Genomic DNA, 24205 nt, shown 5'->3' with positions numbered 1-24205 from the left:
AACAGTAAACAGGCCTGCTGTCAGTATCAATTCCCTGATGTATTTTGCCACTTGGTAATAGCTTCAAAAAATGTATGTCTACAAGTATATGAAGAGTGAAAATATGATTTATGAGTTGATTTTCTTTATTGGGTGTGAAGGCTGTCCCATATATGCGCTGTATAGGGGAGTCATGGTCGATAACAAAGGAACGTGCATATTTTGAGGTTAGAGCTTTGAAAGAGCATGGAAAATTATGCCCAGAACATGTTCCAGAAGTTTATTACTTTGATTGTGCCATGGATTTATTTGCTATGCGTAACTTGGAACCCACACACATCATTCTGCGCAAATGTCTAATAGCTGGTGTTGAGTACCCACTTTTGGCAGAGCATATTTCAGATTATATGGCCAAAACTCTTTTTCACACATCCCGTTTATATCTTTCTACAACAGAGCACAAGGCTGAAAGTATGCTATATTCCCCCTTTCAAATGTTGTGATTAAATATTTCACTTTTACATCATAGAAAGCAAAGCTACATCTTCTAAATAAGTAATGGAATGGATTATTTAGAATCTATGTTGGTGTTGGAATGGACATTCACAAGTTTCAGTGACTAATGTGTAAATAACAGCTTATATGTTGCCTGTTGTTTTCAGTTGCTCGATTCTGTAGCAATGTGATGTGTAGGTTCACTGAACAGGTCATATTTTCAGACCCATATATGTCAGCACCAAACAACCATTGGAATTCTCCTTATCTTGATGAAGATGCTAAGGTGGTACGGGAGGATAATCAGTTGAAGATGGAAGTTGCTGAATTGAAATCGAAGTAATGTTTGCTATTTTAGTCTGAATTCAAATATGAATTTGCCTGTGATTTTATGCCTCTGAAAAGCCAACTTTTCTGTCTAGAATGCTTTAAATTTACTTGGGAGATTTTGAAACTTTAGATGCATCATTAAGAGTTTCTTTCACTTTTTGTCCCATAGGTTTTGTGAGAAGACACAAGCACTTATTCATGGAGACTTACATACTGGATCGGTTATGGTAACAAGGAGCTCAACTCAAGTTATAGATCCAGAATTTGCCTTTTATGGCCCAATGGGTTTTGATATAGGTGCTTTTATTGGCAATTTAATTCTTGCGTTCTTCTCACAAGATGGCCATGGAAACTATGAGAACCAACGCCAGGCAAGTGCAGGGCATTATCGTCTTAATATATATTTGCATTAGCTTGTTTGTTGTGGGCATTTTCATCTGTGCGTCTGTTAATGAAATCAATAAAGCTTTTATTTTGTTTTCTAATCAAATAATTAACAGTTGAAGATAGGGGAGAGACAGGGAACTCACTATACTATTCTAAATGCCATTAGTTTCAAACATGAGTTGGTTGAAACTGTCAAGTAATTCGTTGATCTAATTTTTTCTATCTTTCTAATTAATCACAGTTTTATGCTTAATATAGCTCAGATCCTACTTCGTATTCATCTAACAGTAAATAACTAAGTGCTACTAATACTCTGAACACAAGAGGTTGATAGTAACATGCTCTCACACTAGATTTGCAGTATCTTGCAAAATATATTTAGATGAATCATTTCAGTAATCAGAGATAGAATAAAGAGGAAACAGAACGCCAAGGAAACCTTTCTTGATTTGGTACCCAAATAGATAATAAAGAGAAAACATAACTCCATAGCAGATATACAACTGGGTTCTTTCAAGGAATGACTCGTATCACGTTGATAGCATACAGATGAGTGTAAAGATAATTCAATCCATTAGGTTGAAAATGCTATGGTAGTACTAAACTTGAGTGATTTTGTTTGATGAAAGCATTTGCTTACATTAAGGAACCCGTGTCTGATTTACCCAAATTGAAATGCCAATAGACGCAATCAACAACATAGAGCCATTTCTTTTTCTTTCTTTCCTGCTTTCTTGAGGAGCTTTATCTCATTGTTGCTCTCCTTTTGTGAGTATTAAGATCTTTTGATTTTGAAAGTCACCTGAAGCATAATAACTGATAGCTAGAGGGTGGAACTCAGAAGTACTACAACTAAGGTTAGTTTTGTGTGGTTCTGAATAAGAAGGTTCAACCATCTTAACTTATGAAGTTTTTCAGTAGATTTGGGAGCAAGCACTGGGATGCTTTTAGACTAGTCATAGTTTGAGAGTTTTTGATATTTCAGAGTTCTTAGATGACCATTTATTTTTGGCAAAAGGTTTATGTCTGTTGATTTCATCTCATAGGAAAGCTCTATGGTTTTCACATGTGGTTGCAAGAACATTTTTTTCTAGTTCAACTCATCCCCACCCTAAGGATATGCTTATATGGCTCATTAAATATTTTTCCTGTTGAAAATTTTCTAATATTTTCTTTTTTCCAGTTCAACTCATCTCCACCCTAAGGATATGCTCACAAGGCTCATTAAATATTTTCATGTTGATTTTTTTTCTAATTTTGGTTTGATTGGTTGTTGATCATGTTACTAGAAGTGAGAAGTGGGAAACGACAACTAAACGAGAATCAGGGGCCAGAGGGCCAGAAGGTTTCATGGTATAAGGAATGGTCTCTCCCTGGAGTATGCATGCTTTGCTTTAAGAAATGATTTAAAATTTAGTGAATGTTAGACACACATGGAGAAGACATATGATACAAAGGATAAAACATTGACTACATTATATTATTCACATGATATACATTTATAATACATTGGAGTGACTCTTGGATTCATCTTCCAAGGTCTCTTGGACTTCCTTTGACTGTTCAACTTCCACACCATAACCCTTAGCGGATTAGGTGTCCAACATTCCCCCCTTAATCCGAAGGGGTATGTGTGAGTCCAAGAAGAGAGCTGTAATACAAAAATGCATGGCAGCACTAGGCTGAATGTGCTCTTTGACATGTTGGTATAAGGGGGTGGTTTAAGGATGATCACCAACACTGGAATGCTTAGTCCTGAAACTCTTCCAAATCTGGCAAAAAACTGAAATCTTTTGCTAGAGGAAGTGTCCCTAATGCTTTTGAGAGGGAGACCTTCAACCTGGAAACGAGAGGTCTACAACCTGCAATGGTTTAAGGATGACCACCAACTCTGGAATGCTTAATGCAATTCTTGGAACTCTTCCAGAACTGGCAAGAAGCTGAAGTCTTTTGCTAGAGGAAGTGTCCCCAATTCTTTGAAGAGGGAGAAGCTCAACCTAAAAAGGGAGGTCTCAACCCTGCATAGATGGTTTAAGGTTGACCACCAACCAAAGGCATGCTTAGGGGCATCTCTGTCTCTGGCTACAACTCTGAATCTGGTATGGCAGGTTGTGGCTCAGGCTCGCTTGATGTGGCTTTGAAGCTTGTAGATGACCATCACTTCCCCCCCTGTCAAATACAAGGTGAGATGATGGAGAAAACCTAACTGCAAGACTTTTCAATACTTTGGAATAAATTCTGATATATGATTGAAATATCTTCTTGGATGTTGAAGCCCATTGCCAAGAAGCGATCCATCCAAGGTGAATTTTTGTTCTTGCAGGAGGCTTGTTTTTGAAGCATCTGTTTGAAGAATGAGTGGTTTTATGACAGTGCTCACATGGATGAAGATCAAAACAGTGATCTTTCATATGGCCAACTCTATCACAATGTTGGAAGAGGAGCAAAATCTGGAACAACAAAAGGTGAATTGTCATGAAGAAACCCAACACTATGGAACTGGATGGGTTTTGAGTAATCTGGAATATGAAAGGACACATCCTTGTCATATCCAAGATTAGTTCTGTTTTGGTTGCTAACAAGCTCTTGCCAAGGTCTGATGATGGGCTTCGGAAGTGAAACCTGAATTCCTGCATCTTTATACAAAACTTCTCCTGAAATGGGTACTGCATCTGCAATTTCTTGTTGCTAATGGGAGTCTGTCTCAACCTGAAATAAAGGATTGTTATGAAAAAAACAAGTTTAGAATGATGCTTATGTTGTTGTAATTCATGTTGCTGAAGCTGTGATTCAAGCTGCAAGAAATCAATCTTTTCCTGTGCATTTTGTAGACATATTCTAATGTCAGAAAGAGTGTCCTTGCCAATTTTTACCATCCCATCGACAGTGGATTGTATCAAGGTATTTAATAAATCCAATACATCACAAATTAGAGCCATTTTCTCTAGTTCAAATAAAATCATCAAAACTACTCTTGCACCCAAAAATAAAGAAATCTTCTCAACTGTGAATCAATGCCTTCATCCTAATTAGAGAACTGAGGACTTGTATCCTTGCAGTGAACACAAGAGAAGTTTAAGAAATCTGCTTCTCTCTGCTTCTCTTTGTTGATTGTAGCTTGAGTATAATGAAGCAATGGTTAATGCTCCCAGAACCAATCTGCAGCAGGTTGCTGCCTAGAGTAGCAAATCTTGAAACAACTTCCCAACACTTACATCGACTAACACTGTCGTTGTCGGTAACTTATAATAGGCAGAGACCAAAGAGCAGACCAAAGTAAAAGATAAACATGAATTTGGGTTGACAATAGGCCGACAATGAAATACGATTGCCACATATTGTCAAAAAATAATTAAACAATTTGAATCCATGAAACGACCACATTTCTATTCAAAAGAAATCACGCAGGGTGGAGAATGGCCACTAGGCCAAAAGGTGGTTTCCTTTTTGAACTTGGGATCGTAGAGATCATTGTTGTCATGCAAACACATATCCGATGTGTAATGTTACATGGGAGGATGAGCCAGGGGCTTTTCAATTTCAATTCTCATGAATGGATTGTGTATGAGGATTTGTCTTGCGCGAACTCGGGCTTGTAGCCTGACGAGAGTCTACATGCATTGTAACAATATCCTTGCTCGGTGCCTTACGCAGTAGCCACAAACCATTGCTTGCAACTTCACTACACCTTTTAGAGCACATAATTATTTCCTTGCCAGGTGGCTTCTAACAATTGCTTGAATCTTTATAGCTACACGCTTCTCCTTGCTCAATTCAATTTCTGTCAACTTGTCTAAATACAAGAGGGCTTCTTGCAACTGGTCGACCTTGCAGAAACTCTCCTTTGCTAACCAACACTACTCGTAAACTATAGAGTCAAAATTTACTAGTGCCATTGCAATTTGTGATGTTGATAAGGGAAAATATGAATATGGTAAAACATGAATGAGAACAATCTCTCTCGGGCTGTGACTCGTGGGCAAAGCGAATGGTGGATTCAAGCATTCGAATTCACGACTCCTAGTTAAAATACACATAAACCGTTGAATGTAAAGCACCATGAACTTACAATTCGACCACACATGAACAACACCAGAATTTGGGTCAGCTTCGGTTCATAGTAGTTTGACGAGGTAGTCAACTTCCCTTTCTCTAGTCAGATCCAACTGGTCCATAATGATGAGGAGGTGAACTTTCTGCATGCCATTAATATGAAGAAAGAAGAAAATGGTTTTTTATAGACGAAGTTGCGTATTCAAATTCTCAAAAAACTACAAAGCAACTTCTCTTTCGTTATATCAACATCGATGTCCTTTGCTTTAAGAGATTTGACGATAACAACAAAGCCCAAAGAATATGCTGTTACGCAGACTGTAACCAAACCACTGGATGAGGCAACGCAGGGGGCGACATGTCAGGCATAGACATCAGGGAGAGCTTAAATATTTGAAATCAATTGGGCTTTGTAGCAAGTGGCAGACTTAATGCGGCAGAGGAGCTACAGGGCAGAGAAATGCCGCAAAATCTCACATACCAAACCAACACGACGTTCAACGTGTAAAGAATGCCTCCAATTTTAATCAATGTTGTGTTGTGGGTTTCATAGGAATTTAGGTAAAACTTTGAATTTGGCTGAGCAATCAACAAGTGCGCAATTGCAACAGAGAGTTCTGGTGATGCAACTCAATATGTTAGAAATAACTGTCGCTTTGCTCACTAACAGGTTATAATGAGGTGTAGAGACAGGTGACAGATCTGAATACGAGGGAGAACACCCATTTTTTTGTTATTTAGGGAGAATGGGCAGAGTTGCAGGACTGACATGCACAAAAAGACCACAAAAACCAATGGCTCAAATTTGGGCAGGGCAAGAGTACACCTGCTCTGATACCATCTTAGACACACATGGAGAAGACAGAAGATATGAAGTATAAAACATTGAATATATTATTCACATGATATACATTTATAATATATTGGAGTGACTCTTGGATTCATCTTCCAAGGTCTCTTGGACTTCCTTTGACTATTCGACTTCCACACCATAACCCTTAGCAGATTAGGTCTCCAACAGTGAATTTATTCAAGGCCCAAAAGTAATCCATCATATGCAACTTAACAATATTATAAATAAAATTATAATATGACCCTAATGTTTGGGGGTGTATTTTTGCTTTTTTGTTTTAAAAATATTTATGGGTGTTTTTTTTTCAAAATGCTGCCATGGGTAGGGAAACACCCAAGGATTGGCATTTCCATCAGGGTTCCCTTTCTTTATTGTTTATTGTAGAATTTTACTTGCTGTACCTTTTCCCATAATTTAAGTTGTTATGTCACACTATATCTCGCACTCCATTGACATGGTAATCAAATCAGGTTTTGGTAATCAAACCTTGTTCATGATTAGGGTGCAGTTTCTTTCTTGTTAAAGTTGGATCACAAAAGGTTTCTTGACACAAATTCTGAACCTCATGGAGTATCTGAAAAATATGGGTGTTTCTGCAGGTGAAACATAGGAGAAAGTTAAAGCCAAAGAGACTTATTAGTAATAACCAGAAAGTGAAAGCTAAAAGGTATAAGAAATATCAACTATGATGCACAAATGATAAACGATCTAGAATGAATGAGAGGAACTTTAAAAAGATCTTCCATATTCAATATACAATAGAACATGTCTCTTTTATGGAGATTGCAAATGGTTATAAGATAAAACTAATCAGAATGAGAATATATATATATATATATATATATATATATATATATATATATCTCAGAATGAGATTTATAGAGAATCAATAACTTTGAAAGACTGATTGCCACTATTACACTAGATACAACTATTTCAAAATGCTACAAACTGTCAGTTTTTGGTAGCTCGAAGGTACTTCTGCATTGGTGGTGCCTACCATGTAGAAGTGACTGTGCACATTTAAGTGAGAAGTGTATCATTTTAATTAGTGACTAAAAGGTGACTTTTTATAAAGTGAGTGTGACTTTATAAAGTTGGGTCACTTAAGTGATTTAAGTGGGTCCAATGCGAGATTAAGTCATGACCAGTGTTGCAAACATCGCGATTTTATCACCTAATCGCGATTTTTTCGGGAGGACGATTTTATCGGCCGATAAAATTGACGATTTTTTTCAAATGAATTTCTGGAGAATCAGTAATTTTGAAAGACCGATTACCACTATTACACTAGATACAACTATTTCATAAATGCTGCAAACTGTCAGTTTTTGGTAGCTCAAAGGTACTTTTGCATTGGTGGTGCCTAGCATGTAGAAGTGACCGTGCACATTTCACTCCCTAGACATTTTATAAAGTTGAGAAGTCTATCATTTTAATTAATGACTAAAAAGTGACTTTTTATAAAGTGAGTGTGACTTTATAAAGTTGGGTCACTTAAGTGATTTAAGTGGGCCCAATGTGAGATCAAGTCATGACCAGTGTTGTAAACATCACAATTTTATCACCTAATCGCGATTTTTCGGGATGACGATTTTATTGACCGATAAAATCAGCGATTTTTTTCAAATGAAAAAATCGTGATAAAATCATAAAAATCGTCAAAAATCGTAAAAATTGCCAAAAAAACCATGAAAGAATCGCAATAATAAACTATTTTTCGGAATTCATTAAATAATAAAAATTATATTTTTTTTATTTTTATAATTATTAATTTATAATTTATGACCCTCATACAAGTTGGAGTCCTAGCGCCTCAATGACATGGTCTACGTCTACTACAATCTCCGATTGTAGATGAGGCAACTTTAGAAGACACTTGACGTGGAGGCCATCTCATTGGATGGGATTGACACCACTGCTGCATGGAGGGTTGAGGCCGAGAGCCCTGTCATGGAATCAACCCCTGATTGGTTAGAGGAGGTAGCAGCTGTAGAGGAGAGAGTGGAGGAGGAGCAATAGGAGAAGGAGGTAACACCTCTTACCATGGTGGTCTACATCCTCTAGCTCCTAGTTCTTATAGAGGGCTTCAGAGTCTAATGCCAACCCCAGGGCCTTCTTCATCTGTAGGGAAAGCTATTACATTTTCTCGCAAAAGGGGTAGAGGAAATCATTAGTTACTTAGTGGTTCATTTCACTGTATAGGACTCATGATATGAGATACACTATTATATCTTTTGTTGATATTTTGAGGCCGAGTCAAGACTCAAGATTCAGGACATGATTCATTGTTATGTGCGATGTAGCACTAGACATATTACACATCTTATAAAATAGTTTTCTTTTCATATTTATGTGTCAATGCATTTATTTTATGTTGTGCATGCTTAGATACTAAAAAAATGGAAAAAATGAATATTTTTGTATTTTTAATTTTGCCAATTTTTACTGTTTTTTTTCCAATTTTTACGATTTTTTCTTTTTATGGACCCTTCCCGATTTTATCCTGATTGCGATGTTCGCAATGTTGGTCATGACCATTGATCTTGAGATGGTTAGATTAAATCTCAACCATTGAGATCTAGGTTTAGGGGTTTTAGTCATTGATGAGAAATGAAAGGAGAGAGGGAGAATGAAGAGGCACACCATTGTCATTCATGAGTTTTGGATGAGGAGAAGAGGGCAACAAGGAGAGAATTCGTACAACAGAGAGGAGCATGATTTTCAAAGCAAAGGAGTGCTCGAAAATCAAGGAGTTTCCAGCAGCCAAGTGCAGCGTACAATACCAAGGAGAGGGCACAATTTTTGAGGCAGGGTTCAACACAAAAATCAAGTAGTTTCTCTAGTAGTATGAGCACTATCCAACACGAATTTTGAGGTAGAGATTGGCTTGAAATTCGAGGAGGTTGCATGATATTCAAGGGGTTTCCTGAGAAATTCGTACAGCATAGATTTCAAGGAGGTACAGTAGCATGAAAATCAAGGCATTCGTACAACAATTTGGCACGATTTTTTGAGTTGAGTTTGGTACAAATTTTGAGGTCTGTATAGCACAAATTTCAAGCAGAGGACAACACAAATCTGAAGGGGAATTTTGGCACAAATTCCAAGGAGTTTTTGGGCACTATCTTCAAGAGATAAGTCTCTGTGTTTGCTGGAAATTTACTGTTGTAAAAATTATTATTTGAAGAAATAAAATTCCTCTTCTCATTGGTTTTCCCTTCAGGGTTTTTCCTAGGGCTTTGCCCTAAATGCTTTCTGTCAAATGTGTGTTGTCTATAGTTCATTTTCAGCTATGAAAAGTCAGATTTGGTCATGTGTATTTCAACTCATAAAAATAAGATTGGATGTGTTTAAGTTTAATGCATTAATTGTGAAGCCTTATTGGAGACTGAAATGAGAGTTTGACAAAAATCCTACAAGAGAAAACTAACTTGTAGGTGAAATTTCAACATGGTATCAGAGCTGGGACTTTGAGGTTCAGTGGGCAAATTTTGACATAGTGGTATTGCAGGGATTGCAAGAGGCTTGTGTAAGGAAAAAGAGAAGGGAAAGTTACTGTTGGTCAGTTGAGTAGGTCAAATGGCAACAGGTTTGAGGGTTGAGGACAAGTTGAATGGGGTTGATAATTTTAGTCCATGGAAGGAGAGGATGGTCTTGGTGCTTGAAGAATTTGAATTGTGGGACATTGTTGAGAAGGCAGTGACACCACCCACTCCTCAAGATCTGTTGGTTGAGTTCAACAAGAAGAATGTCAAGGCAAAGAGACTTCTCCTAGATGCCATCAAAGATCACCTCATTCCCCATGTTTCAAGGAAGAAGTATGCTTATGAGATGTGGGAGTCCTTAACAAAGCTTTACCAAAGTACCAATGAGAACAAGAAAATGGTATTGTGGGAAAAATTGAGTACCAAGATGACCAAGATTGACACAATTTCATCATATCTCACTAAAATCACTCAAGTGAGAGATGAGTTGGCAGCAATGGGAGAGGCCATTTTGGACGAGTAGTTGGTTAGGATAGCCTTGAGTGGCTTTCCCAAGCAGTGGGATGCCTTTATTGGTGAGATTGTAGCCCGTGAAAATCTTCCAGACTAGAGGAGATTATGGGACAATTTCAATCAGGAGGAGATAAATGAAATGCCAAGAGTGGAGCCCAACATGGTGGGGATGATGAAGAGAATGTTGCTCTTGCGACAAAGGGCAAAGGTAAGGTAAAGGGAAGAGGGAGATTTTCTTTTGTGAAGGACACGAGCAAGGTGAAATGCTTTGCATGTCACAAGATTGGCTACTATGCGAGCCAATGTCTATACAGGAAGAAGAAGAAGAAAGAGGAACAATTAGCAGCAATAACTTCATCCGAGACTAATGACTTTGTTGAGAAATTTGAGAAAGAGTTTTTTGTTATCACCTGTATTTCATACAATAGTACAGTTGTGTATCAGGACAATGGGTTATGGCTAGTGGACAGTAGAGCATCTAGTCACATGACGAGGATGAGGTCAGTGTTTTGCAGTATTTCAGAGACGGGCTTAGACTGCCATGTGAGTTGTGGAGCTAGCACCACACATGTAGTGTAGGGGGGTTGGATGTGTTAGATTCCAACTAGAGTCATGAGGGTCTTTGGAGGTGGTAGGGATTATTTATTCCTAGGCTAATGGTACACTTGCTCTCAGTATCAACCTTGGAGGATGATGGATATAGAGTTTTGTTCCAGGATGGATAAGTGCTTCTATGTTTAGAGGGAGCAACCTTGGATGCAACAATAGTGCTTGACATTAAACAGGGGCAATCATATAGGTTGCTTGGACAACTTATGGATGGATCCGAGGGGATCTTGGATTCAAGATCAATGTTAGTGACAGAGAGGGGATAGGTGGCTAGGAAGAGTGATTCTTCCAGTATTGTCAGGAGACTCAGTTTGTATGACATGGCATTGATAGATGGTGAGGAGTGTGATGGAACTCCATGGAGCATGGTTAGTTCTGGTAGGCTCTCAACTTAGGTTTCAGAATAGGCTTCAGGTTCAGAGGGAGTAGCGACATATGATGAGATGAGCTTGGAGACAAATCTAGGTGGTGGAGGTGCTAGAAGCACCTCCCTCGCTAAGAGGGAGTGTTAGTTTTTGGTAGCTAGCAAGTACTTCTGCATTGGCGGTGACTAGCATGTAGCAGTGACTGAGCACATTTCATTCCCAAAATGCTTTATAAAGTGATTTTATAAAGTTTAGAAGTGTACCTTTTTAATTAATGACTAAAAAGTGAGTTTGTAAAAGTGAGTGTGACTTTATAAAGTTTGGTCACTTATGTAGAAGTTTGATAGAAATTGTAATTGCTCAAGATTTCAAACTGAAGACAAGAGACACAATTTCTACTCTACTAATCTGCGGAATGGAAATCACAATTTAAAACAACATGCATAGATATGCAACAAGCAAAACCACAAGTACACAATGATTTCTAGGGGAACCCAATTGGGAAAAACCCCTCAAGCCTCTTTGCATTAATCAGTTGAACAAAGAAACTATCACAATTTCTTACTTCAGCTCTGAGCACAATCTACAAAAGCAAAAATGTTCTCTCTCTGTTGAATGAGAACCTCTGGGCAACACTTAGCCATTTTTGCCTCCTCCAGCCTCCTATTTCCTTGCACAAATCTGAGCTAATTCAAGCTCCTAAACAATAGGGAAGTCCCTATTTCCTTGTGCAATTCCCAAAGAATTTATCTCCCGACTTCATGCAACAACTGTACACTCAACTAGTATACAACTCATGTTACGCTAGCCTTTGTCTCCTCCACTCTAGCTGATCAATTTGAATTCCATGCATGCATGAACTATTTTGCACTGATTGATCAGTTAACTGATAGATCTTTGAGTTAGACTGCTGTCCCACTGCACAACTGACCTTCAATTGACTCTATTAATTGTTAGAGGTCAGTTTAATGAGTACATCTGAAAATAACTGAACTAGATTGCTAAAATTTAGCAATCAACACATGCATGACTGAACTCCAAGCCCACTAACTTGAATTTGCTGATCTAACCGAGTGATAAGAGACATGTCACACTAGTTAACTGCCTCCAAGTTGTCCGGTTGATGTGGAAATTGGATTTACTCAATTTGACTAAGGCTAAAGTCAATTTGAGCCTTTCTTGCTACATTTTCTAACACTCCCTCTTAGTAATAAAGGGATTTTTCACCACCGCTATCCTAAACCTGTTGAATTCGAATTTACCTCTTGACAATTCCTTTGTCAAGATGTCAACATCTTGCTCCTTAGTTGGAATGTACTGTAGCAACATAACTCTCCTCTGCAAACAGTCCCACAAATGATGATAGCATAATTCTCCTCTGCACACGGTCCCGCAAATGATGATACCAGATATCAGTGAGCTTGGACCTGTCATGAAAGATTCTCAAAGAGCTTAATGCAACTCTGATTATCACAATATATCACTGTCGGATCCATCTCTTGACTGAAAAGACCCACAAGTATTTTCCTCATCCATATGGCCTCACATGTTGCTTGACTTGCAGCCATGTATTCAGCCTCTGCTGAGCTGAGTGCCACAAACCTCTGCTTCCTATTGTACTAGGAAATAGCTGCGGACCCAACACTGAAGATAACACCTGAAGTACTTTTCTTGTCTGATGGACTCCCTGCCCAATTTGCATCGATGAAGCCTTGAAGCTTCACTCCCTCTATCCTCCTGTACCATAATCCATACTCGGTAGTGCCTCTGAGGTACTGTAACACATGCTTTGCTGCCTTCCAATACAACTTGGTAGGCCTCACCATAGCTTGACTAAGTTGGTTTACTGCATAGCACATGTTGGGTCTTGTGTTCACAAGATACATCAAAGACCCCACAAGCTGCCTGTAAATGGTAGCATCAACCTCTTCACTTGAAGTGGCATTCTCCTTCCTCCAGTTTGTAGCTAGAGGTGTGTCCATAGGCTTACAATTCTCCATGTGAAATATCTGAAGTATTTCAGAGGCATACTTCCCCTGAGACACAAACAATTCACCAATTCAAGGAAAATTTGAAGGATGGAAAATTTTCTTGAAGTTTAAAAACATTGGCGAATCTCACTAATCCCTAATATGCAAACTATAAAATGTTTATTGATATATTTGTAAAATTATTCAAATTTATAATGATTTTATATATAGTCTCTATATAATGTTACCGATTTTTAAGGTAAAATAATTTTATATTCTAAAATTTGGGCGAATCATCTTTTATAAAAATTGGAAATTGGCGAATCTTTTTTGTGGAAAATCATGGAACATTAGCCCACTGGGTGAATATTAGCCCCTAAAATTTTCCATGTTCACCATGACCTTGCCATAATTCCAGCCTGAGGAAGTAGTGCATTAATCGAATGTCTTTCATCTCAAATTCCCTTTGCAAGATCCTCTTTTCAAGAGTGGATCAACTACTCATCACATGTCAATATTAAATCATCAACATACAAAACAAGAATAAGCAACTTACCATCTACCACAATGTGATAGAGGTTCGCATCTGCTTCACTTTTGGTGAAGCCCAATCCACTGAGATAACTGTCGATCCGAGTGTACCATGCTTGGGGCACTTGTTTGAGACCATATAATGCTCTCCTGAGTTTGCACACATGTGACTCCCAATCATATGTCTCAAATCCTTCTGGATGCTCTATGTAAATTTCCTCCTCAAAAACGCCATTGAGAAAGACAGTCTTCACATCCATCTGGTGGATCTTCCACCCCATCTGCACAACCAATGCAAGAATTGATCTGATGGAGGAATACCTTGCCACAGGGGCAAATGTTTCCTCATAGTCAACTCCCTCTACCTGAGAAAATCCTTTGGCCACAAATCTGGCCTTGTACTTCTCGATGCTCCCATCAGCTGCATGCTTCACTTTGTAGATCCATTTGGAACCAACCACTAATTTCCCTTCTGGTCTCGACACCACTTCCCATACACTATTCTTCATGATGGATTCATATTCTTCCACCATGGCATCAACCCAAACAAGTTGAGAAACTGCTTCCTCAAATGAAGAAGGCTCTGACTCAATGAGCTCTGTCATGAGAGCCATGTAACCAGTGTACCTCTTAGGTGACCTCCTCTGCCTGCGTACTAATGTAGGGGCTCCCACATTCTCCCTAGCATCTTGCAACAATCTATCAACTTCTCTAGTTCTCTTTCTCCCTTCTCTGGATGTTTCTGGTTGAGTGGGTGTCTCCACTCAACCTCCTCTCTGCTCCTTCATTTGTGGCTGCTCCACAACTTCCTGAAGCTCATCCCGAGGCTCCTCCTTTGGAGATAGAAGCTCTTGCTTCGGTGGGATACTCAACTCTTGTTCCAGAGAGCATCTCATAGCCTTCTCCTCATCAAACTTGACATCTCTCCTCACAACTGTCATCCTTAGTGAAGGTAAAAACACCTGGTAATTGTGTGGAGTTTCGGTATATCCTACAAAAACTCCCAACTCTGCACTAGGCTCAAGTTTCTTCCTCAAATCTTTGGAGACATGACAATAAACTGAAGCTCCAAGAATTCTGAAATGAGACACATCAAGCTTTCTCCCTAAGAAAGCTTCCTCCTGTGTGATCATACCAAGTATTCTATGAGGACTCTGGTTCTACAAGTAAACTGTTGCGTTACATGCTTCTGCCAATAGATGCAATGGAAAACCCTGATTATGTATCATAGCTCTTGCAGCTCCAACTATGCTCATATTCTTCCTCTCAACTACCCATTCTGCTGTGGGTTATGAGGTGTAATTAGTTGTCTTTGAATACCTTCTTTGGCACATAAATCCTTGAAGACATTCGAAACAAATTCACCTCCATTATCGCTCCTGAGAGCATTCACCTCCATTATCGCTCCTGAGAGCCTTCACCTTCTTCCCAGTCTCCTTCTCAACTAATGCCTTAAATTCTACAAATTTGGAAAACACTTCATCCTTTTTCCTCATGAAGAAAATCCAACATTTTCTAGAGAAATCATCAATAAAAATTACATAGTACTTATGTTTTGCTGTGGAGGCTGTAGAAAAAGGGTCCACAAACATCAAAGTGGACTCGCTCCAAGATTGCATTTGCTCTGCTATCTCAGCCATGGAAGGTAGATTTGACATATTTCCCCAATGTGCAACCCTTGTAGACATCCTGCTGGTCAAGGGAGCCTTTAGGGAGACCGGTGGTAATTTGCTGCATGGTTTTTAAGGCACCATGGTGTAGATGACCCAATCTCCTATGCCAGAGTTCTCCAACATCTCGACTCTGCACTTTTTTAACCTTGCTGCTCAATGCAGCGCAATCTCCCACCTCAAGTTTGTATAGGTTCTTCACTCGAACTCCAATCTGCTTCACTTGCCTGGTAGCTATGTGTCTCAGAAAGGCTTTCCCTTTACTGAAAATAACATCATAACCTTTATCCTCCAATATTGCTACAAAGATCAAGTTCTTCTTCAGCCCAGGTACAAACATAACATCTTTGAGGCGAAGAGGGGAGGCTTTCTCCCTCTCAAAGGTGACAATATCAATTCCTGTAGCATTGTACCTCTCGTCATCCCCCAATTCAATATGCATCTGGAGATCCTTCTCCTCCAGGATACTGAAAAAATTCTTGCACGTTGTCATATGGAATGAGGCACCGAATTCAAGGTACCACACACTTCCCATAATAGTGTTGGCCATGCATGAGATTAGGGTGAAGTCTAATTCGAATTGTGACGCCAGTGCTTCACCTCCTGCTCTCCCTGAAGGCTTCTTGTTAGACTTCTTGTGCGGACATTTTGTTTAATAGTGCCTGTATTCGTGGCAGTGGAAACATTTTATCTTGCTCAAGTCTTTCTTCTTGCTATTATTTTGGCTAGATTTAGGTTTGAGTTGGGTCTTCTTTCCTTTGCCCTTCTTCCCCTTCGCAACCGAAGCAAAATTCTCTTCATACTCTGCTCTGGATGATACTCCATCTCTGGTGTTTCTCTTTAACTCTTCTTGAACCAAATCAGACCATAACCTTTCCCAATTTAGTAATTTTTCCCTTCCATTCATAGAGTCTTGGTAACTGTGCCAAGATTTTGGAAGGCCTAGAAGAGCTAGGCTCACCAGATCATCTTTTGCAACATTCACCCCAACCCCTCCAAGCTCATCTCAAACTTGAGTGAATTTGGAGAGATATTGTGGAATGGTATCATTTTTCTGCATCCTAATGTTTCGAAGTTTGTCTTTCAGGGCCAATTTTTTATGGTCATTGCTATTTTTGAATAGCTTAGTCAATGTCTTCCACATAGCAAATGGTGTTTCTTTGCCATGGAGATTTGAGACCACATGGTCTCTCACACCTTCTAGAAGAATTCTCCTGGCCTTTGCAACATCCTTCTTCCATTGGGCTAATTATTGTGCATTAGACTGCTGGGGTTTCACAATGTCAGTTTTAACATATTCTAACACACCATTATCATCAAGCACTGCTTCCATTCGATCCTTCCAGGCTATGAAATTCGAGCTACCCTCTAGGGCATACCCCAATCGCAGTCTGTTAAAACTTAAAAGACATTCTCCCGCATCTAAAGAAAAAACTGCTACACTAAAGCTGCAAATTCAAATTTCTTGAAGGACAAATTTTAAATACTGGTTCTAATGTGATTTAGGGTTCTAATACCATGTAGAAATTTGATAGAAATTGCAACTGCTCAAGATTTCAAACTGAAAACAAGAGACACAAATTCTACTCTACTAATTTGTGGAATGGAAATCACAATTTAGAACAACATGCATAGACATGCAACAAGCAAAACCACAAGTACACAGTGATTTCTAGGGGAACCCAACTGGGAAAAACCCCTCAAGCCTCTTTGCATTAATCAGTTGAATAGAGAAACTATTACAATTTCTTGCTCCAACTCTGAGCACAACCTGCAAAAGAAAAATTGTTCTCTTTGCTGAATGAGAACCTATGGCCAACACTTAGCCAATTTTTGCCTCCTCCATCCTCCTATTTCCTTGCACAAATTTGAGCTAATTCAAGCTCCTAAACAATAGGGAAGTCCCTATTTCCTTGCGCAATTCCCAAGGAATTGATCTCCTGACTGCATGCAACAATTGTACACTCAACTAGTATACAACTCATGTTACACTAGCCTTTGTCTCCTCCACTCCAATTGAGCAATTCGAATTCCATGCATGCATGAGCTATTTTTTTGCTGATGGATCAGTTAATTGACAGATCTCTGAGTTAGACTGCTGCCCCACTACACAACTGACCTTCAACTGACTTTATTAACTGTTAGAGGTCAGTTAACTGAGTACCATTGAAAATAACTGAACTAGATTGCTAAAGTTTAGCAATCAACACATGCATGACTGAACTCCAAGCCCACTAACTCGAATTTGTTGATCTCACTGAGTGACAAGAGTCATGTCACACTAGTTAACTGCCTCCAAGTTGTTTTGCTGATGTGGAAATTCGATTTACTCAATTTGACCTAGGTGAAAGTTAAATTGAGCCTTTCTTGCTACATTTTGTAACAACTTAAGTGATTTAAGTGGGCCCAATGTGAGATTAAGTCATGACCATTGATCTTGACATGGTTAGATTAAATCTCAACCATCGAGATCTAGGGTTAGGGGTTTTAGTCATTGATGAGAAATAAAAGGAGAGAGGGAGAGTGAAGAGGCACACCCTTGTCATTCATGAGTTTTGGATGAGGTGAAGAGGGCAACAAGGAGGGAATTTGTAGCAGAGAGGAGCACGATTTTCAAGGCAAAGGAGGGCTTGAAAATCAAGGAGTTTTTAGTAGCCAAGTGTAGTGTACAACCGCATGGAGAGGGCATGAATTTTGAGGCAGGGTACAACATCACAAAAATCAAGGAGTTTCTCTTGTAGTCTAAACATTGTCCAACACGAATTTTGAGGTAGAGATTGGCTTGAAATTCAAGGAGGCATGATTTTTGAAGGGTTTTGCTGTTGAGAAATTCGTATAATAGAACAAATTTCAAGGAGGTACAACAACACGAAAATGAAGGCATTCGTACAACAATTTGGCATGATTTACTGAGCTGACTTTGGTATAGATTTTGAGGTTTGTACAACACAGATTTCAAGTGGAGGACAATGCAAATCTCAAGGGGAATTTTGGCACAAATTTCAAGGAGTTTTTGGGCATGATCTTTTGGTTAGAAGAACGAATTCGATCCTGTAAGTTGGTGTCTTTCCCTTCCTCCAAAGTTCTTTTCTATAATGTATGGATCTCTTATTTTCCCACCTCCTGCCCTTATGATCATGCATATAATTCTTCCTATCTTTTTTTTTTTTTTTTTTAACAAGATCCGTTAGATGATATATTACCAAAAAAGGACGTGGAGCAAGTTCCTATTACATTCAGCTATATTGAGATAGTAGACTAAGCAACGAGAAGAGAGCGCAGTCCCTTCACCTGTGCTTAATTTCCAAACTTCATTGATTCCTTTAACTATTCTAGTATACTGCCAGATGTATTGACCTACTCATAGTTTTGCTCTTGTAGTATTCCACTGCTTCTTCCAGATGCTTACACTTGGTTTTCAGTTCCATTATCTCTTCTTTTTGCATTGCCATATTTTGCTTCTGAAAGCTATACTCCATTCTCATTTCACTTCTTAGATCTTTGAGAGACTGTTGCAGCCAATGTATCATGACCTTGTTTCCTTTGCATGCTGGGCATGAGTCGTTCCTGGCTGCCTTCTCAATGGGGTTAAACTCCATCTGACTGCTGTTTTCTCTTGCTTTGCTGTAGATGCTTGCGTTCCCTTGATCCTGCATTGCTCTAATTTGATGGCCTCTGTTCTGAACTTTTTGTGTAGCTGTGGAAATTACCACTGAGGGTATTGAGGTGATAGAGGGCCTACGAATTTGGAGGGGAAGGTAATAGGCAGCAGAAGTTGAACCACTCTGCGTTAGGAGTTGAATGGTGATAGGCAAGGGCTGATCAAAGAGAAACAAGGAGCGAATAAACCAAAAACTTATAGACAGAGACTGGTCTAACAGAAATAGAGAGCTGAGAGATAAATAGGCTGCAAGCTGATGTGCATATGCAGGTGGACGAGGCATAGAGGGAGGAGAGCCTGTTAGGCAGGTTAATGGGAGAATTGAGAGCTGAGCGCGCCTTATAGTCCGCGTGGATGCCTGCGAGAGGAAGGAAATAGGTAATGCACAGAGAGCAGCTGCTCTTGCTGTCCAAAGAGTGACTGAGCTGCGAGAGTGCTGGGCTGGGAGAGTTATGGAGAGCCGAGGGCCAGTCACGGGGCTCAGGCAAATGAAAGCTTCGATGCAGATCACAAATCGCTCACCTATCCGCTCTCTTATAAAACTATGATGCTTATACATTGCTGGCTTACCTCCATACTTATAGTTGAGATGATCAACCCATGCATTGAACTTGAGAGCTGTCACTTGAGTGCGCTTGTCCTCTCTGGCTCGATATTCTTCTGAGCAGTGATTTGCTTGCTCATGAACCTTGTGACTTGGATTGCTTTCTCTGACAGTGATCATTTGCATATCCTTTTTTCCTTGCTTTTTCCTCTGCCTACCCATGATTTTCTGAGATTTCTTTGGGCTGTGTGTTTTTTGATTTGCTGTGTTTTTTGTTTTTTTATTTTCTCCCTGATTTAACTTGCTTTGTCCCTTTATTTTCCAGAACTTTAATCTTATCATATTCATTTTGATCTTATGGCACAGAGTGGTGGTATTCTTCTTTGTTCTCCCGGACTCTTCCTTCATTCTTCTCCACTGCTTGATTTGCATAGTGATCCGCCTGCTGATTGTGAAGTCTCAGTATATGTTTGAAGGTTACATTACCAGAGTCTTCTAAATTCCTTCTGATTCTTTTGATGATTCTACTCATAAACTCGTTGCTTGGACTTTTGGTTCGGACCATTGCCTCAATTATGATGGCTGAATCTCCCAAGATTATTGGATTTTGGATTCCTCTTTTTTTAATTATTTTTGTCCCCATGAGCAGGCTATAAGCTTCGGCCTTATTATTTGAGATTTGTCCCAATCCCCATTCATATGTGACAATTTTTTTCCCACTTGGATAAAAAATTATCCCCCCTGCTCCTGCCTTTCCAGGATTATTCTTGGAGGCTCCGTCAAATTGCAAACAATATCTTTTTTGAAGTCTTTTCCAACTTTCAATTTCCTCTTCGGTCATTCTCAGTTTCCAATTTTTTCCTGAGCTTTCTTTTCTCTGTCTTTTTTTACCATTGTTGTTTATTATGGCTTTGCTGAGCCAGTCTCTTTCTTCTTGTTGAAGGATACTATAATCCGTTGGAGGAGTTCCTTTTTCATTGAAGATTTCTGAAGTTAGTCCCCATGTTTTTGATAATGTTTTTCCAACACTAGGAGTTTGGTTTTTAAAGATGCACTTATTCCGAGTCAGCCAAATTTGCCAGCATAGGACTGTTGGGATGCATTTCCATATTCTTATAATTGTGACTTTCTCCTTTGTTGCATATGGGTAGGCTTTCTTTAGAGTTTTGAGGAATTTCGGCAATGGTTTATCTTGGTCTATATTCACTTCCAGCGGGTTCAAGAGCTACTCCCAACATTCTCTTGAGAATTTACAATCCTGAAATAACTGTTGAATGTTTTCTTCTGCCTGCTGGCATAATGGGCATCTTGATGGCCCTTGAAATCCTCTTTTTTAAAGATTTTCGCTAGTCAGAATCTTTCCTTTTAATAGAGTCCAAATGAAATTTTTTATCTTAGGCAAACTTTCAGATTTCCATGCTATTTTCCATGATTCCCAATCTTGTTGATTGGTTTGATCTTGGAGAATTTTATATCCAGTTTTGACTGTATATTGCCCATTACTTGGGTCCCAAAGGTAATTATCTTCCTCATCTTGATGAATTGGTGCTGCCCCCTTTAAATGCTGCTTGATTTTGTTCCATTGTCCTTCCAAGTTTGCTGGTATTGCTGGCCTTTTCCATTCCTACCATTCCTTCTGATTCCACAGGGAGATTGAATGTAAAGTATTAAAGCCTTTCCCTCTCATCCACTCTTGAATGCCATCCATTTCCGGGTGATCCTGTAATGGGTCTTTTCCCATGATTATGTCCTCCCAAATCGATATTTTTTGTCCATTCCCTGGAGTTTTGGAAATGTGACTGCTCATTATTGGAATGACTCTTTTGACTAGCTTCCATACTTGGGTGCTTTGTCTTATTGGAATGTTTCCATTCAGCAGTTTCTCCTTGGAACCATTCAGATATTTATTTATGAGGGCTTTTTTCCACCAGCTCTCTTTACCTGTTATGAGTCTCCAAACTATTTTCATTCCCAGGGCTGCATTCATGAGCCCAGGTAACTGAATGGACAGGCTTCCTTGTTCATATGGTAGCACTACTTGTTCCCACCTCACCAAACTGAACTTTTTGTTTTCCTGCTTCCCACCCTGCCATAGAAAACTTCTTAGAATTAATTCCATCTGTTTGTGGGCACTTGCTGGTGCCATGATTAGAGCATATTGATAGATTGGTAATGCAGCAAGGAGAGCCTTAATTAATATCACCCTTCCAGCCATATTTAACCACATCATTCCCCAATTCTTTATCCTGTCTTGCATTTTCCCAATTTGTTTTGTCCATATTTCTGCCTTCATGCTCTCTTTTGATATTGGTAATCCCAGATAGAGGAAGTGATTCCAGTTTTCCTGTGCTGGGATTTCCATGATTTGTGAAATTCTTTGCATGGTTCTAGGCGGAATGTTCCACCCATAGATCCTGCATTTTGTATTATTCAATAGCCCACCTGACACCTGTAGAAATGCATCTATTGTTTTTTTGAATCTTCTTGCTATTATTGTTGATGCTCCTCCCAACAACAATGTATCATCTGCAAACAAGGAATGATTTATGGTTTTTATTCCTTTTGCTATTCTCAGTCCTGTGATAGTTCTTTCTTTTCTCTGAGTTTCCAATGCTCTATTAAGAGTTTCTGCCATTATTATATAGAGAAATGGGGATAGAGGGCAGCCTTGCCTGAGGCCTCTTGTGCTTTGAAAAAATTCACTAGGTCTTCCATTGATGAGGGGGGCGATCCAGGGAGTGGAGATGCATTCTTGTATCACTTCTATTATTTCTTTTGAGAAGCCCAGTTTCTGGAGTACAACCATTAGATATGGGTGGCTGACTCTATCGAAAGCATTTGCCATATCTAATTTGATTATCATACCTTTTTCTTGCTTTAAGACACTGGAGTGGACAACTTCCTGAACTATTATGACATTGTTAATGATTTGTCTATTTGGGACAAACCCTCCTTGATTTTCTGAGACAATTAGGTGCAACACTTTCTTTATTCTATTTGCCACTATTTTTGTTATTATCTTGTAGGAGGAATTGCACAAAAAATGGGCCGAAACCTATTGAAGGTGGAGGGGTTTGCTTCCTTTGGGACCAAAGCAAGATAGGAAGATCTTATGTGGCTTCCCATTTTTCTTTTAAATACATTCTTTTCCATTCTTAAGAAATCCTTTCTGATTGTATGCCAATGATTTTTGTAGAAAGCTATTGTGAATCCGTCTGGCTTGGGCGCTTTATCCGGATGCAGACTCCAAATGGCCTCCACAATTTCTTCTTCTGTGAGATCCTTGCACATATCTTTGTTTTGTTCTTTTTGATTTTCTTTTTTGTATGCTGCGAAATCACTTTATATTCAGCCGTTTCCTTTGTTGCTGACAGTAAGTTTTTGAAGTGCTTGTAAGTTGCTTTTTTTATTTCTTCCGCTCCTTTGATTTCTTGATTTTCCACTTGTATTTTTCCTATCTGGTTTCTAGCTCTTCTGATTTTCATACTGTTGTGAAAAAAAGACGTATTCTTGTCCCCTGCCTTGAGCCAGAGGCTTCTAGATTTCAATCTGGCCTCTTCCTCTTCTTTCATGTTTTCCCTGTATATCTCCCAGAATATTTCTTTCTCTTTTAGGTAGTCTTGGTTGCTTTCTTCTTTACATTCTTTTTCAGCCTGCATGCTGTCCATTTTCTGTTGTAGCTCCTTTTTTTTTGTTTATTTTTATTTCATTTAATCTTGCGCATTCCTTTAGCTTGGTTCTTACATTTTTTAATTTTGTCTCCCATATGTACTTTGGTGAGCTCGATATTCTTGGTGCCCATGTTGCTTTAACTAATTCACTGATTTCTGTGCTGCTGTCCCAGATTGAGCTATACCTGAACAGGAGTGGGCCTTGGTTTTCCATTTTTCCCAATGCTATTACAACCGGTTTATGATCCAAAGCTGTGGTGTGAATGATTTTTGATTTGATGGAGCTGTACATTGTTGCTATGTTTTCTTGGATCAGAATTCTATCCAGTCTTTCTTTTATGTTACTTTTACCCACTCTCTTGTTATTCCAGGTATATTTTCCATTATTTGGAGGAATATCCAAAAGGCTGTGCTGTTCCATTATTTCTTCTAAAGAATTCCTGGATGGATCCGCTTGATAGTTTCCTCCAAACTTTTCCTCTATGCTTCTAACCAGATTTAAATCTCCTCCTAAAATTGTTTTTCCAGCTTGTGTTTCTTGTAATACTTCCTTAATTGTTGCCCAACACTGTTCTTTCTCCTTATAGTGATTGGGGGCATATATATTTATCACCCTGTATTTCTCTTCTGTGTTGATCCTCCTTAGATCCATTAAAATCCAGTGCTGCCCTGTTTTTTTCCCCATTAATTCCCATATTCCTTTTTTCCAGATTGTGCATATACCTCCTGATGCTCCTGTTGCCTGGATTGCTTCCCCTTCATATTGCCTGAACTTTTTTTTAAGATTTTCCGATTCTTGGTTGTTTACTTTTGTCTCCTGGATCATAAGGATATCTGGGTTTTCTTTTGTCAAAATGTCTCTTGTTGCATTTTCCTTAAAAGGTGTCCCCATTCCTCTGCAATTCCAGGAGACTATTATCATTATTTACTTGTTGGGTGGTGCATGGTTCCTTTCCCCTTATGCTGGCTTTTCTCCATATTTCCTGTACTTTTCCCTAGGTAAGTATCCATAGGTTGTTGTGTTCCTAGGGCCATTTCTTTTGCTGCTGCTTCATCCCTTATTTCTTTATTTATCTTTCTTCCAAC

General features: G+C 39.0%; 1 protein-coding gene across 5 annotated transcripts in view; it reads left to right on the top strand.

Annotated features, from left to right (window-relative positions):
- LOC149197553 (methylthioribose kinase-like) overlaps positions 1–24205 on the top strand; it is a 79505-nt gene that overhangs the window by 7994 nt on the left and 47306 nt on the right. For 4 of the 5 annotated variants that reach the window (XM_089405891.1, XM_089405888.1, XM_089405889.1 and 1 more), the window contains 3 exons: positions 141–450; positions 642–813; positions 974–1175. In XM_089405891.1, coding sequence (XP_089262017.1) covers positions 141–450; positions 642–813; positions 974–1175 — 684 coding nt within the window. The remainder of the gene's footprint in view (positions 1–140; positions 451–641; positions 814–973; positions 1176–24205) is intronic. The other variant, XM_089405892.1, reaches the window with a different exon arrangement.

The sequence above is a fragment of the Pinus tabuliformis genome, chromosome 2_2, assembly GCF_031772625.1.
Source record: "Pinus tabuliformis cultivar Carrire ecotype Pingquan chromosome 2_2, CPIR1, whole genome shotgun sequence".
Taxonomy (NCBI): Eukaryota; Viridiplantae; Streptophyta; class Pinopsida; order Pinales; family Pinaceae; genus Pinus; species Pinus tabuliformis.
The sequence above is the reverse complement of the archived record's forward strand: the minus strand, read 5'-3'. Positions and strand labels throughout refer to the sequence as shown.